Genomic DNA, 16,605 nt, shown 5'->3' with positions numbered 1-16,605 from the left:
GTCATCATCAACTTGCTGAATTATCTGTTCTTCTACGACTAAAGAATCAACTTCAACTCTACATAAATTGATATCATTCATTGACTCATCGATTGTACAAGGAATACTATTCACAACTTCTAATAACTTAGGTTGGTCATTCTCATGTTCTTCTACTTCTGGCATGTCCCACACACGCTTGTTTTGGACTACTTGCACCACTTTTCAATTATTACCATATTTGGGATTGTTGAGGTAAAGCACTTGTTTAGCTTGACTGGAAAATACAAAAGGCTCGTTAACAATCAACGATGAGCTGTATTAATTGATATATATCCCAAAGCTATGAGTACTCTATTGGTCTTTTTAGGGTTTGTGTCGAATCATGTACACTTAAACATAATTACACGTCTTCACTTGGCATACCGGAAGTCTACGACTTCATTGATAACACCATAGAAATTATGGAAATCACTTCCACCTTCACTTTTTTAAGGCATTATGATCTCGCTATTTTGTGTACTCCAACAAGTATCACGCTCAATACTATGATAGCATACTGCATTAACAATACATCCACTGTATGAGCACACTTCTGAAGTAGGCCCCATCACTAGTGAATATATATCATCAGATATATCTCTATTTTCACGTAATGAAAGAACTTGTTAATTCAGTATAACACAATAGATCTTAAAAACTAATGTCACTCACATTAATTCAATGAAATTATTATTTGTCTTTTAATATCATACTTACATGAGATTTGAATCAATCAGGAAAGTCTTGTTGGTGCCTTCTATATAAATCATCCTGAATTTGAGCTTCTTGTCGAATTAGTCTCAAATATTACTTATAAGAAAGAGACATGTCTCAATTTTCAATTTCACACTTTGTATCAAATCCATCAATTACAATAGAATGTTCAAAACATACTTTCGATAAGATTTTAATTCCATGCAATTGTTCAAGATGTACCAATGTGCACTACATTTCTCTTTCTCGATAATGTTCTTACTCTTGGTGCTTCTAATGGCCACACATTTTGTCTAAATATTGAAAATTCATCAAATATCTCATTTTCTGGAAGTCTATCATAATTTCTTTAATCTCTATTGAACCTCGTCTCAATTCTAGTTATGTACAAAGAATAAAATACCAACGATTCATTCATTATATACGCTTCTGCTATAGAATCCTCAGGATGTGCCTTATTTCTTACGTATTGTTTCAATGTCCATAAAATTCTTTCAATAGGGTACATCCAACGATAACTAACTGGACCTGGAACTTTTGTTTCATAGGACAGATGGACTACTAGGTGCACCATTACATCAAAAAATGCCTGTTAAAATATTTTTTCTAACTTACAAAGTATGATTATAATGTCTCTTTGTAATCAATCCAAATCCCCTATAGATATTGTTTTTGTACATAAATCACAGAAAAATTTGCATAACTCAACAATAACAGTGGACACGTCTTTTTTTAAATATGCTCGAACACCAATTGGAAGAAGCTTCTGAAGCAGAATATGAGAGTCGTGAGTTTTTAGCCCCCATAGCTTTCCATCTTTCTCATTCACACATCTTAATATATTTGATACAAACCCATTAGGAAATTTGACTGATTTCATCCACTTACAGAATGCAACCTTTTCATTAGTAGTCAATATGTATGCAGCGTGTGACTTTACAACTTTATCCCCCACCTATTGCAGGTATAGTTTTTTCGTGTATTTAGATCTTCTAAATCCAAACGAGCATTAGTTGTATCCTTATTCTTTCCCTCAACATTTAACAATGTACCTACCAAATTATCACAAATATTCTTTTCGATATGCATAACATCCAATTTATATCTCAAAAAAAGTTTCGACCAATATGGAAGTTAGAAAAATATATTTTTTTATTCCAATTTAAACTCCATTTTCATTTTTTATCATGTTTCTCTGGATGTTTGCTAAACACAGAAAAGTTTAACAAGTTCACCACTCCTAAGATATTTTCTCCATCCATGAAAACTGGAGGAGATCTATGTTTCACTTTTTCATCATATTGTTTGCTCTTGTACCAACTGTGAATATCTGAAAGATAATGTCGATGCCCTATAAAACATTGCTTTCCTCTTAGCCTTAAGGATGATGTATCCTCTTTACAAATAGGGCATGCTTTATAACCTTTGGTACTCCATCTAGATAGGTCATCATACCCAGGAAAGTCATTAATAGTCCATAATAAGCTCGCACGTAGTTGAAAATATTTGTTGCAAACACAACCATAAGTGTGCACACTATCATTCCATAACTTCCTTAACTCTTCAATCAATGGTTGTAAGTAAATATCCATTTCTTTTCCAGGAGATTTTGGACTGGGTATAAGAAGGGAGACAATGAAATTTGTCTCTTTCATGCATTTTCAAGGTGAAAAATTGTAAGGAATGAGCACCACTGACCACATACTATACGAAGTACTCATATTCCCAAATGGATTGAAGTCATCTGAAGCTAGCCCTAAATGAATATTTCATAGGTCTGAAGCAAATTGAGGAAACTCATAATCAAAATGCTTCCACCCTTCAACATCAGCTGTGTTGGGGTTGATGCCCTAAAGTCTCGTGTTCTGTAGTTTGTAAACAGTTTGTACGAACGCTTGTATTGTTAATATATGATATTTACTTCACATCTTGTATTTTTGCTTAGTTACTTGTTTTATTTGCTTTACCACGAACAAATAAACATAAAATCTCTGGTTATCTGTATGTGACTCAAGCATGTATGTGGTGACATACAAATGGATCATGTCTTGAGTGATAACCAAAATGGTCTGTAGTATATGAATATAGGAGGGAAACCTTATCCTGGTAGCGCTACGGACGCGACCCGCTTTTTGGAATGGTCACAAGTGCTGTGACTTGTCACAGATGGTCTGATCCTGATCATTTATGTTGAGGACATACGAGCGAGGGCGTCCTATACAAAGAGTTTGTATAAGACCTAACCACGAAGTGTTAACATCTCGTTATATAACACTGTTCATGACAGAGACTTCACTTCACTAAGATGACCATAGGTAACATGACCTCAATCCCGAGTGAGTTAGGAACTCCTGCCATTGAGGGCGGTCTTTTAATTTGTATGGGTGCGAGTGGCCAGGTTGCCGATTCAAACCTACCATTTTAGGGATTCGTCTGATTTGGGAGTTGGGAACTCAGCTACACAAGATGGAATTTACTCCTTCCCCGAGATAGAGGTAAGTAGATAGATAGCTCTCTTAAGGGCTGATTCTGGGGCTTGAACGATGTGGCGTTACACACCTTCTCTTGGCCCGAGAGGTATTCACACATAATTGGACTATATTGTATTGTTCATTAGAGGAATCAGTGGTACTTAAGGAGTGAGATGTAACTACAGGGGCAGAATGGTAATTTGGCTCAGCTGTACTTACGAGCATCTGTGAAGGGTCATTGTATTCATGATTGGTTATATCGGATGGACACAAAAATATATCTGTGGTAAGAAGAGTTCAGCTGTTGGTCTTTAGTGGAATACCTGACAATTAACGTATGGTGGATCTCGTGGCTAAAGAATTTAGTTAGCTATTCACGGATCGTTGGAGCTTTGAGCCACAGGTTCATTAGGTCCCCTGGGTAGCTTGGATAAAGTCGAGAACCAGTATTTGGGTTAATTTGAAATGTTCAAATTGACAAGAGAAAGTTTGATTATATATGATATAATTGGACTGGTTAATTATATATGATATAATTGGCTAAATATATGAGATAAATTATTTTGGAGGAAATTAGATATAAATATGATTTATATCAAGTATAGGAGAAAATACTATAGTAGATATGTGATATCAAACTATAGAATAAAAATATAATATAATTATATTTATTAATTAATTAGTTGATTAATTATATGATAATTAATCCAAAACTCATGTTCGGACGTGGGTTAGTGGGGAAACGTCGTTTATTGTAACTGATGAGTTAAAATGAAAATAGTTTTCATTTTGATCAATCGCCTAAAAGATTTCGCAAACGCGCATTGGAGAAAAGAAAACGATCGCTTAAGTTTTTTTGAGAGCCTATACGATAGCACTCTCCGCCTAAACGATCGTCCACCTCGCGGCTAAACGATTGCACATTGTTTCCTACACGATTGGATAGCTTCTCTAAACAATCGTATAGTGTACCGATTTTACTAAACGATCGTATACCATTTCCTAAATGATCGTTTAGTAAATCCTACACAATCGTATAGCTCCTTCTAAATGATAAGCAGCGTGCTATGCAATAGCACCTTTTTCCCTCCCACTTGCTTATCACCCACACGATTCGTGTTTCCTCCTTCCTCTACCAAATTCACCAAAGACCATCCTTTGGGTTTTCACTCCGAGAATACCCGGGGCTCTTTAGTGGTGGTGTCGTCCCCGCGACGTTCGTGTTTGTGCGGTTGTTCGTGCTGCTGTTGTTGACGCTGCTGCTAGGTGTTGGTAGATTGCGTGGAGGGTTCTACTGTGTTGAGTTCTGAAATGTGAAGAACGTCTTCAATTGGTATGGAACTCTTTCCCTTGTTATTTTCTTGTTCTTAGCATGCCGTTAATTAATTTTTATTTGCAAAACTGTGCGTTGAATGTATATTGTTGTATTTCGGTCACTGTGAGATCGAATCAATGCGAACACGCTCATGGAACTCTTAGATATGAGATTCTTCAAGCTGGATGTCGCAACACTCCATTAATTTCAACACGTTTATCTTTATGCCATCTCATTTCATGACAATATGTTTAAATGCAAATAATCGCTTTTAATCTTGGTATTAAAGGAAACTGTCGTAAAGTTTTATGTGGAATCTTTTTACTCTTTCCATCTTCAACTTTGTACCAAGACTCATCATATACTGGACATTGTTACCAATCGACAAATTATTTCCAATATAGGATGCAATCGTATTTGCAAACATGAGTAGACTCATAACTTAACCATAAGTCACGTAATTTTCTTTTAGCTTCATAAAATGAACTAGGTATAGATGTTCCAACGAAAAACGCTTCTTTTAACAATTCAAGTAAAAAATTAAACGACTTGTTTGTCCAACCATTAAGAACCTTAATATGCATCAACTTCACCGAGCACAACAATGAAGAGAATTTTGTACAACCAGGGTACAAATGGTTACGTGTTTCATTTATTATGTCTTCAAATAAGCTTGAATTGTTATCTCTTTCATGGCCATTGATGTGCATCTCATTCTCATTATCTTCTTCATTTACATCGACAATTGGACACAGTAGATCATTTATAATATTCAAAATTTCATTTTCTTCATCTATAACATTCATCTTTGTCGTACTTAATCCATCATCATATGTCGATTGAGATGTGTGACTCTCGTATCTCCTAGACAAGTTGATTGGGTCTCCATACCCATCAATGATACGATGGAGAAATTCCATTAATGAATAAATGTCGTTCAACTTCATATATTGGCTCCTACATTGCATTTATATATTTTCTGCATGGGCATCTTGTTTTAATCGAGTTATTAACATGAAGTTTTGCAACTTCAAGGAATTGGTATACTCTTTCTGCATACTCAATTGATAACTTGTTCCTAATCTTAATCCACTCTTTATCCATTCTTAATAATATATGTGATAACTTGAACTTGTATGATTTAGACAATTAGTTATATCAGAAAACATAATTTCAGTTTCTAAGTATTAATTTTTTGTTAGAAGAGTTGTTTTCTTTAAGAACAATATTCACCCACAAATAATAAACCCAAGTTAAAATATATATCAAGACTTTTAATTTCATTTCATCTTTCTTGTTTATGTTTCTTTGTTAGGTGAATTTCCCCAACCATCCTTCAAAATAAAATTTTCTTTTAAGAGTTTCTTTTATTACAGGGGATTGTCATTCTCTTGGAAATCCCTTTTGATCCAATAAAACAAAAAAATAGAAAAATGAAATAGAAAAGGATGACACAAGAATAAGTAGCCGAAGTAAAAAACTTCCAAGTGTTTGGGCAATAAACAAGTTCGCAACTGTCAATAAATTTAGACACAAAGGTAACATAAACAAATATGGAGTTATTGAATTTAAATCTCAATTTAAACTTAAACTTAAACATAACTATGCATTAATCTCCATAAACACACACAAATTGTACCCATTAAGCTCTTTGCTCGATAATAAACCATTAAAATCAACACCAAACACCAACAAATCAAATCTCTCTGTGATCTTGATGATCCCCAGTTTTTATACTTTTCAAAAGGACAAAAAGGGCATGTGTTAATTTATTAATGATTTCCCTTTGAACTTTCTCATCAATCTGAAGAAAATAATTCAACATACTCTGCCATCTTAAATCTTCAACCATAAAAAAATTATTTCAGAAAAAGAACTTAAAAAAAAACTTTTGAATGATCTTTTCCTTCAAATCAATCATTAATAAACATGTCAATGAAGAATTCATCATGAAGTCTAAATGAAAAAAACGTAAACAAAGTCACTAATTATCTTTAATGAACTAAAACATTGTTGCATTTGCTTAAACATTGATGCATATTAATCATTATTAGGCTTTGTTCTATAACACATTGAAAAAGCATTGACTAAAATACCTTAGCTTTTTATTTGTTTATAACTAACTTTGTTATGTAAATAGTCAGTTGGTATGCTCTATAAATACCTCTAATCTTTAAAAAAAAAAGAGAGAGAGAGTTATCATCATTTTTTTCTAGTTTTCTATAAACAACAAAAACTATACGCAATCTTCATTAGTAAAAGAACTTGGATCTTCCTGTGGACGTAGGCAATCTTGCCAAAGCATGTAAACTCTATGTTTCATCTACTTTCCTTTAACTTTCTTGTTCATACGATTGTCTTCTTCCTACAAATTTTGTGCCATTCGTTCACTATTCAAATCACATCAAATAACAGAGTATCGAGTTCAATCGTGCATGATCTTAGCTATCAAGTAGCTTCGAGTTGATCGTTTTCACCTTTGAGTCGCATTGAGTATTGTTTAAGAATCATCGAGTAAGATCGAGTATTAGTTTATTTGTCATTGAGTTCCATCGAGGATTTAATAGAGACTCGTCAGACGAAGAAGGAAATTCTCATCGAGCATCGGGTATCGATCATCGAGGATTTGGTAGAATATTTCTTAGCCTTTTCTTCATCTTTCCAGCTTAGATCTTAAGTATTTGGGCCTAGTGAAGAGTGGTTAATCCAACAATTTGTGGTATAAGAGAGTTTGAAGATCATCAAAGTCAACATTCTTGGAGCATCAAAATACTCAAGAAATCTAGACTCGATACTCGATCAGATTAGAAATGGCTATTGTAAGGTATAAAATTGAGAAGTTCGATGGGAAGGGCGATTTTGGCCAATGGAAGGCAAAAATCAAAGCTATTCTTGGACAACAAAGAGCATACAAGGCCCTTTTGGACTCGCCAACTCTGCCACCTACTATGTCAGCTCAAGAAAGGGAAGACATGGAGCTTACAGCATATGGGACTCTGGTTCTTAATCTCAGTGACAGTATTTTGAGACAAGTGATTGATCAAGACACGACCTACAAGATGTGGGTCAAGCTGGAAGGTCTTTTTGCAACCAAGGATCTCCCTAATAAGATGTACTTAAGGGAGAAATTCTTCACGTTCAAGATGAATTCTGCCAAGCCTCTTTCAGATAATTTGGATGAGATCAAAAGGATAGTTTCTGAGTTTAAGAGCCTTGGCGAGAAAATAGGCGATGAGAATGAGGCTTTTGTGTTATTAAACTCTCTACAAGAAGCCTATAAGGAGGTGAAGAATGTCTTGAAATATGGTAGAGAATCGGTTACCACTGATGCCATCATTTCAATATTAAGAACTAGAGAGTTAGAGCTTCAGTCAGTCAAAGAAGGAGCAACCCAGTGCAGAGGGGTTGTTTGTCAAGGGAAAGAACAAGTAGAATCAATCTAAGGGGAACAAGAATCAGTCAAGTGAAACACACAGAAGGGAATCAGAAGGGAAAACATCAGGAAAAAGAGAAGAATCAGAAGGGAAAACAACCAGAAGCTTCAGTGGTTGATGGTTCTTACTTTTCTTTTGATGCCTTATTCTCCATTAGAAACCAAACTAACAAAATCAGTCCTTCTCTTGGGAAGTATGACTGGGTACTTGACTCCGATTGTACCTATCATATGAAACCTTTCAGACCTTGGTTTAATACTTACAAGGATGTAGATGGAGAATCTGTGTACATAGGGAAACAATGAAGCTTGCAAGATCAAAGAGGTTGGTCCAATATCCTTGAAGCTAAAGGATGGATCAATCAAGCTTCTAAGAAATGTGAGACATGTACCTTAAGAGAAACTTGATTCTCACCTCAAGGACATGTACCTTTGATCAATCAACCATGTAAACTATGTGTTTCATCTTCTTTCCTTTATCTTTCTTGTTCGTATGATTATCTTCTTCATGTAAATCGTGCACCATTCATTCATTCAAATCGCAACAGAGTATCGAGTTCAATCGTGCATCGATCTTCGCTATCGAGTAGCTTCGAGTTGATCATTTTCACCTTTAAGTCGCACCAAGTATTGTTTAAGAATCATCGAGTAAGATCGAGTATTATTTCAGTTGTCATCGAGTTCCATCGAGGATTTAACAGAGACTCGTCAGACGAAGAAGAGAATTCTCATCAAGCATCGAGTAGGAAGACGTCGAGCGTCGAGTATCAATCATCGATGATTTGGAAAAATATTTCTTAGCCTTTTCTTCATCTTTCCAGTGTTGATCTTGAGTATTTGAGCCTAGTGAAGAGTGGTTAACCCAACACACATTAGATAAACTAACTGGTGAGCCATCATCAATATGCAAAGAGAGATAAAATGGATAATCAAAACAAATTTCCATAGAAAGTCTTAAAATGCAATTGAAAAAGCTAATGAAGAAATTTCCACAGGGATTGCACATCGAAGATGTAATAACACCACCATCCATAAGAAAAGCTTCATAACTTTCTCCACAAGTCAACAGAAAAAAAGGGTACAAACAGTGGGAGGCCATTAAAGCATTAAGTGAAAAGGTAGTCAGAAACAATTACAAGGGCCTTTTTAGGGTTTTGGGGATAGAGGGACTTGAACCCTCATGATTTTTAAAGTCGACGGATTTTCCTCTTACTATAAATTTCATTTTTAAAAAATAAAAATATTCAAAAATAAAAATATATTATTTTTTAATTTAAATAATACGAAGGCTAGTACCCTTCCAAAAGAATAATCAAAACCAAATCTCCAAATCCCACCATTGTTTAAGCAAGTTAAGCATCAAGTCCAAAGAGAAGCCATAAAAGCATCAAGCCAAAAGCTATCAGAAACAATCACAAGGAAAATCCCATCAACTAACAATGAATCAGACTCAAAACTCTCAATCCCACCATTGTTTAAGTAATTTACAACATTAAATCCAATTGATAAGTTATTTACCTTCTTCCCTCTCTCAATGTACTTGACTACAACAAGCTCGTTTGTCTTTTTGTCTCTAACAAGTCTAACAACTCCAAAATTTCCAGAGCCAAGGTTCTTCAATGACCCATACCGATCCTCCATTAGAACTCTCAATTGAAAAGAAAAAAAAAACCAACAAAAAAATAGAAATTCGTACCTGATTGCAGACGAGGACGGAGGGCAAAAGGAGAGTATCACACCGGACGACAAGAATCGGGCAAGGATGGGTGGACACACTCAAAAGAATTGGGCAGACGAAGAAAGAAAGACGGGAAAAGAAGAAAGAAAGAAGGAGAAGAAATTGAGGGTGGTGACTACGCTGAAGTGAATAAGGGTTTTAATTGACCATCTCTCAACGCTCTTAAAACCATCGGGCTAAATACCTTCTCCTGACGGTCCATTGGACCACCGTTGGGATAACTCTAATAAAAATTTATCAACCTTTTTCTTTAAATTGACCCTCTCCAGACGATCCTAAAACTGTTGAGCTAAATATGTTCTCCCGACGATCATTTGGACCATGTTGGGATAACTCTAACAAAAAAATTCCCCAAGTTTTTTTAAATTGACCCTCTTGTGATAGTCATTTGGACTACCGTCGAGATAACTCCAATAAAAGTTCCCATTTTTTTTTTTTGGGAAAAATTAACCCTGTCCCGATGCACCGTTTGGCGAAGTATATTATCCTCGACGGTTGTTTGACTCACAGTTGGGATAACTTTAATAAAATTTCGGAAATCCTTTTATTTAAATTCTATATCTCCCAACGCTTTTATAATCGTCAGGCAAAATACATTTTCTCGACGATTGTTTGAACTCCCATCGGGATAATTCTAATAAAAAATTTTAATTTTTTTTAAACTGACTCTCGCTCGACGCTCTTTACTCCGTTAGGCTAAGTGTGTTCTCCTGATAGTAGTTTGACCCACCGTCGGGATAACGTTAATAAAATTTTTCAAACGTTTTTTAATTTAATCCTCTCCCGACGCTAGTAAAATCGTCGGAATATGTACGTTCGCCCGACGGTCATTTGAAACACTGTCAGGATAACTCTAATAAAATTTTTCTAGCTTTTCTTTAAAACTCGACGCCTCGTCTATACTGTCAGGATAGGCACTATCTCCCAATGGTGTAATTTTAGCGTCGGGAGAGGCCAATAAATATTTTTCCCAGTTTATGCTGACGGTTCAAGAAAATGACATTGGGATAGCTGATTTATCCCAATGCTAGTCATGTTTTCGTCGAGAGATTTTTTTTCCCAATGCCACAAAAAAAACCATCGGAAAAATTGAGTACTCCTAACACTTTTTTTTTGCATTAGGAAAAGTTTCGTCGGGAAAAACCAAAATTCTTGTAGTGCTATTTTTTGTGGACTATTTTCAAATATAGTAAAATGAACCAAAATATTTACCAACATAGCAAAATGCCACTGTTAATCAGTGATAGACACTGATAGACTACTATCATCAATCAGCGATAGATACTGATAGATGTTTACCAATGTCTATTACTGATGAACTGTGAAATTTTGCTATATGTAAGAATATTTTCAGCAGTTAATTTAAAATAATTTCCTATTTTTTATTGTACATAGATGTCATTATATAAAAATGGCAAAATTTTTTTTTAGCTAATTGAACTATTTAGAAAAATAATTATATACATATATTAAGATCTCATAATTCCGTACTCTAATGGAAAGAGTCTTAGATTGAAACGTTGCATTAGGGGTTTTTATGAATTGGATTGGAAGACTTTTTAGACCAAACCCAATTGTTTTATTTGTAATTTTTTTCAACTAAAATAACCTTATTAATAAATGGATCCAATCCAACCCAACCATGAATCATTAGAGATGGGTTGGTTTGAGTTACCTGGATAATGTATTTAAATTTTTATTTTGCAAAGAAATAAAAGGTGAATGCATGAAAATTTTGTTTAATTATTTTCATATATTGAATTAAAATTAACAACTGAATTTCAATTTATATAATGACATCTTTTTCCAACTTGTTAAAAAAACTATTTTTAGGAGTTGTTGAAGAATAAACACATTAGTAAAAAAAAAAAAAAAACAATGCAATTAAATAAAAGTAAAATAAATACATGTATATATAATTATATCACAAGTAAAAGGAATATACATTTTAAAGTTAATAATAATTTTGGATTGGTTCAAGTTGGTTTGGGTATTTTTTCGGATTATCGGATTTTCTAAACATCCAAAATTTGTACCATCTTGAAATTACTGTATTTAATTTCCTTTCCTTTAAAAAACAGGACCTTAATTACCACAATTTCTTTTGAAACGATGAGAAAGAATAAAGAAAATTAGGTCAGATAAAAATTAGGTCAGATAAAGAAGTTCTATCAACAAAATTGATATAGTTCTAAATTTCAATTGACAGTTGTTGGAAGATGAGGTGTATAGAGAGAATAGGTCAAAAGGACAGAGCAAATTGTGGATCCTTTTAAGTTAATTCTCCTTTTAAGAGAGTGGGAAAAACTAACAAACCATTTTTATTCTCTCATCCTCATCATTTACAATTCTACAATCAATCAAAAGAAAAAAAAGAGCCCCAGAGCCAAAGCTGAAGCAAAATGGATGCAACACATAGAATGGTTTGCCAAGAAGACTTGGTCAACCCTTTATCATCAATGGGCGTCCAGGTTTCCTTCATTCTTGTCCTTTCTCACTTCTTTCATCTCGTCTTGAAGACCTTCGGGCAACCGGGCCCCATTGCACAGATTCTGGTATTATTATTGATTTACAATTATTAAGAGACAGTCACATTGCAACGAATGAATACTTTTGATAATGAATTTTGTTGTAGGCAGGCATAGTGTTGGGTCCCACTGGATTGTCAAACATAAAAGCAATTCGAGACGTCTTTTTCCAGGCTTCAGCTGCCGACTACTACGAAATCTTTGGCTTTCTAAGCCGGATTGTTTTCATGTTCCTTATTGGTTTAGAGACCGATTTCCCCTACATCGTCCGCAACTTCCGTGTCTCTGGCATCGTTGCATGTGGAGGTGCTGCGGTTGGTAGCATCTTCGGCATTGCTGTCTCCTTCTTCCTCTACCAACAATTCGAAGAGAAAAGTAGCAAGTTCGGGTTTTTCATTATAATCATGCTGATTTTAGCCTACACCGCCTCCCCGATTGTCATCCGCCTCGCCGCCGAATTCAAATTCGCCACTTCTGACATCGGAAAACTCGCCATTTCATCAGCCCTAATCAATGAAATGACATGTTTGGCCGTTTTCAATGCAATTTTAGCCTTGAGATCTTTCCAAGGCTTTGGAAAAGGAATTTTTTGTACTCTATTTATTACTGGTGTTGTGATACTCAACAAGTACTTAGCAAGTTGGTTCAACAAACGTAACCGTAACCAAAAGTACCTTAAAAACATGGAAGTTTTTTTTTTGTTGTCTCTTCTCATTGCAGCTTCAGTGATTATTGAGCTAGAATCTTTTAACAGCATTGTTAGCAGCTTTATTTTTGGGCTAATGTTTCCAAAAGAAGGCAAATCAGCAAGGACTTTATTGCACAAATTGACTTATTCAGTGCACAATTTTATTTTGCCAATCTATTTTGGGTATGTGGGATTCCAATTTGATGGGAACAATCTTTGGAAAATGAGCAATGTGATTATTGTGGCAATTATGGTATTGTTGAGTATTGGAAGCAAAATGAGTGGTACTTTGGCTGCTTGCAACTACTTGAACATCCCTTTGAATGAAGGGGTTTTTCTTGGTTTTGTTCTTAACTTGAAGGGCCATGCTGATCTCTTGCTCATTGGTGGAGCCTCTAAATCAATCATTGTAAGTAATTATATGTTCACTTTTTAGTTTGATAAATTAATCTAGCTTTATCTAAATGATGATGTGATATGTTTATTGGACAATGTTGGTTGACTAATTTGAAACACAAACAAGTGATTAAAAAAAGTGGAACAGCTGGACAAAATGAAATGGTACGTCTCGTTGTTTTGTTCTGATGTTCAATTTATGTTGTCTTTCTTACATCACATTGAATTAGCCAATAATTAGACATAATTCATCATTATTTAGTTAAAATCATTACCTACATAGGTCACTAAAATTCAGCGTTTAAGGACATAATTAAGACTTGGTAATATATCATTTAGATCTCTATATTTTGAAGTTTATTCAATTTTAGTGTAAAAATATTCACATTTGATAAATTTTAGTCTTTATACTTTCAAATGTCGAATTTTAATCCCTATACTTGTAATAAATCTTAAATTTAGTCTCTATTACTGGGTTTTCAATAAATCCTAAACCTTGATTTGTCAACTTCTTAATTCTTTTTGGAAATATATTTTTCTTGTCTAGATGTGATAAGAGTATGATTCATTAAGATGAGCGCATGTTGCATCCAAGTATTACTTTGTAGGGTTAACATGGAAATGTTTATAAAACTAACGATGGTTATGGTAGAGTTGTGTACCTTTTGGTTGCAGTCATGGACCAATCCTCGAGCCTACAACCTCCTCTTAATAAGCATAGTAGTTAACACCATAATCTCGGGTCCTATTGTTGCCATGCTAATACGACGCGAACACAAGTTGTTTTCTCACACGCAGACGTCATTAGAGCACACGGACCCAACCCACGAGCTTCGCGTCCTAGCGTGCGCCTATGGTCCTCGCCACCTCTCTGGCTTATTCCCACTCCTCTCTTCCCTTAGCGGCGGTCACACCTCTCACCTCTCCCCTTTCCTCCTCCACCTCATCGAACTCTTGCACAAGCGCCGTACCAACCTCTCGTACCACGAGCTCGAACAAGACGAATTGAGCGACGATGAAGGCTACGGGGGCAACGATGTGCTTGAAATCCATTGCGCGATCGATGCATTCATATCCGACACAAAAATATTCATGTCACTCTCGAAAGCCGTGTCTGCTTTTCCAACATTGTACGAGGATGTTTGTAATGCAGCCGAGGATTTGAGAGTTGCGATTGTTATTCTTCCATTTCATAAGCACCAAAGGATTGATGGGAAAATGGAGTGTGGGAAAGAAGGAATTAGAACAACCAATCAGAAGATTCTACGCCACGCGCCATGTTCTGTTGGGATTTTGGTGGACCGGGTTCAAACCGGGTTCTTGTCGTTCTCGCATTTGCTTATGTCGGATCACGTGCAGCACGTGGCGACGTTGTTTTTTGGTGGGCCAGATGATAGGGAAGCATTGGCATGGAGTAGGAGAATGATTAGCCATTCAAGGATTAACTTGACCGTTATAAGGTTTGTTCCGACGCCGGCGGTTGATGACGTGGACGCGGCGGCGGCGTCGACGTCGTCGGATGATGGGGTTTTGATGGCTCTGCCTAGTTTGAGAAGCACTTCTAGTGAAACTGATAATACCTTCCTTGCTGATTTCTATGACAGGTTTGTTTGCATTATTGTTTCTTTTTTTTTTTTTAAGTTAAAATTAAAATGTTAAATTATAGGCTTTTATCTATAAGTATTTAAATTTTTAAAAGTGTCGGATAGTTCTTAATCTATTTCTAATTGATGTTTAAATTTTCAAATTTTTTGGTATCGATAGGTTATTAGAGATAAAGTTCATAAATTCATTTAAAAAATCTTTAAAATATGCCATAGATCTATTACATTCAATATTCAAAGTTCATGATTAATTAGATATTTTTAAAGTTCAAAAGCTAATTAAATATCTTGTCTTTAAGTTTAGTGACTTATTAGATATTTTTCAAAATTCATAGACTTGTTCAACATAGACTTAAAAACTTAATGCTCTGTTTGGTAACGATTTTCTTTTTAGTTTTATGTTTTTGAAATTTATGTTTGATTTCTCATAAATTATATACCATGGTTTAAAAAAAAACTTGAATTCTTACTCAAGTTCTAAAACAAAATAAGTATTTGAAAATTATTTCTTTTGTTTTTAAATTTGGAATTAGTTTTTGAAAACATCATAGAAAGTGGATAAAAAAAGAAAAAGGAAAAAGAAAAACTATATGTAGAGGTAGTGTTTATAAATTTAATTTTAACTAACGAAAAACAAAAAAGTAAAATCTCGTTTGGTAACCATTCATTTTTTTTTTTTTAAATTAAGCACATTTTCTCTCAATTTCTTACAATGATTTGTATCTTTCTTAAGTACAAGAGTCAAAAACAAAAACAAGTTTTTAAAAACTATTTTTAATTTTCAAAATTTGGCTTGGTTTTTAAACACATTGGTAAAAAGTCGATAAGAAATTAAGAAATTTAGAGATGAAACGAATGTTCATAGACTTAATTTTTCAAAAATCAAATAGTTATCAAACAAAATTTGTAAATTAACTGGGTGGCGGACAATGGTGGTAGACATGTGTCGACGGGACAAGTAGGATACGTGGAAAAGCAAGTGAAGAATGGGGAAGAGACAGTGGCAGAGCTGAGAGACATAGGAGACATGTACTCCCTATTCATTGTGGGGAAAGGAGGACGAGGCCACTCGCCCTTGACCACTGGGATGAGCGACTGGGAGGAGTGCCCTGAGCTCGGCACCGTCGGGGACCTCTTGGCTTCTTCTGACTTCAATATCAATGGTTCAGTTTTGGTCGTTCAACAACATAGACACCAAAAGAAGGACCTCATTGATGACTAGCATCTATTTTTCTATTTTTCTTCCTTTCTTTATTTAAAATTAATGAATTAATTGCCTTGTCAAATTTGGGAGTTTGTTTTCAAGTCATGAATCACGTAATCAATTTGTGGTATAATAGTTAAAAACAAATAATTGATTTCATTAGAGGTAGTGATGATTCTTTCCTGAGTATTATAAAATTGTAAGTTTAGATTCATCGCTAAAATTGTTAGCTTATTTTGAAAATGAATGTAATTTTATTTTGATATATTTATCTTAATTTTGTTATTGTTTTTTTAACGTGAGAGATTAAAGTAACTATATATATAAGCAGCAATCTTATTATAAAATGTCATAGAAAGTGGTTAACGAAACAAAGAAATTATAAGTAGAGGTAGTGTTTATAAACTTATTTTTTACCAACGAAAAATCAAAAGCCAAATGATTATCAAACAAAACTTGTAATTTAAATGGGTAGTAAACTATGATGGTAGAC

The 16,605-nt window shown here is 34.6% G+C and overlaps 1 protein-coding gene across 1 annotated transcript; it reads left to right on the top strand.

Moving 5' to 3' along the window:
- The first annotated feature begins 12,094 nt into the window (after nucleotides 1-12,094).
- Nucleotides 12,095-16,130, top strand: LOC120077215 (cation/H(+) antiporter 1-like). Its single transcript, XM_039031118.1, has 5 exons — nucleotides 12,095-12,247; nucleotides 12,328-12,859; nucleotides 12,941-13,317; nucleotides 13,980-14,908; nucleotides 15,848-16,130. The coding sequence occupies exons 1-5, from the start codon at nucleotides 12,095-12,097 to the stop codon at nucleotides 16,128-16,130; spliced, it is 2,274 nt and encodes a 757-aa protein (XP_038887046.1).
- The last annotated feature ends 475 nt before the right edge of the window (nucleotides 16,131-16,605 follow it).

Source organism: Benincasa hispida, chromosome 5 (genome assembly GCF_009727055.1).
Source record: "Benincasa hispida cultivar B227 chromosome 5, ASM972705v1, whole genome shotgun sequence".
Taxonomy (NCBI): domain Eukaryota; kingdom Viridiplantae; phylum Streptophyta; class Magnoliopsida; order Cucurbitales; family Cucurbitaceae; genus Benincasa; species Benincasa hispida.
This window is presented reverse-complemented; position numbering and strand designations above follow the sequence as displayed.

Excerpts from the sequence above, each read along its gene's own strand:
- LOC120077215 (XM_039031118.1), top strand. The coding sequence starts at position 12,095 with ATGGATGCAACACATAGAATGGTTTGCCAAGAAGACTTGGTCAACCCT. Across the intron at positions 12,248-12,327 it reads GCCCCATTGCACAGATTCTG|GCAGGCATAGTGTTGGGTCC; the intron begins GTATTATTATTG and ends ATTTTGTTGTAG. Across the intron at positions 14,909-15,847 it reads CTTGCTGATTTCTATGACAG|ACATGTGTCGACGGGACAAG; the intron begins GTTTGTTTGCAT and ends CAATGGTGGTAG.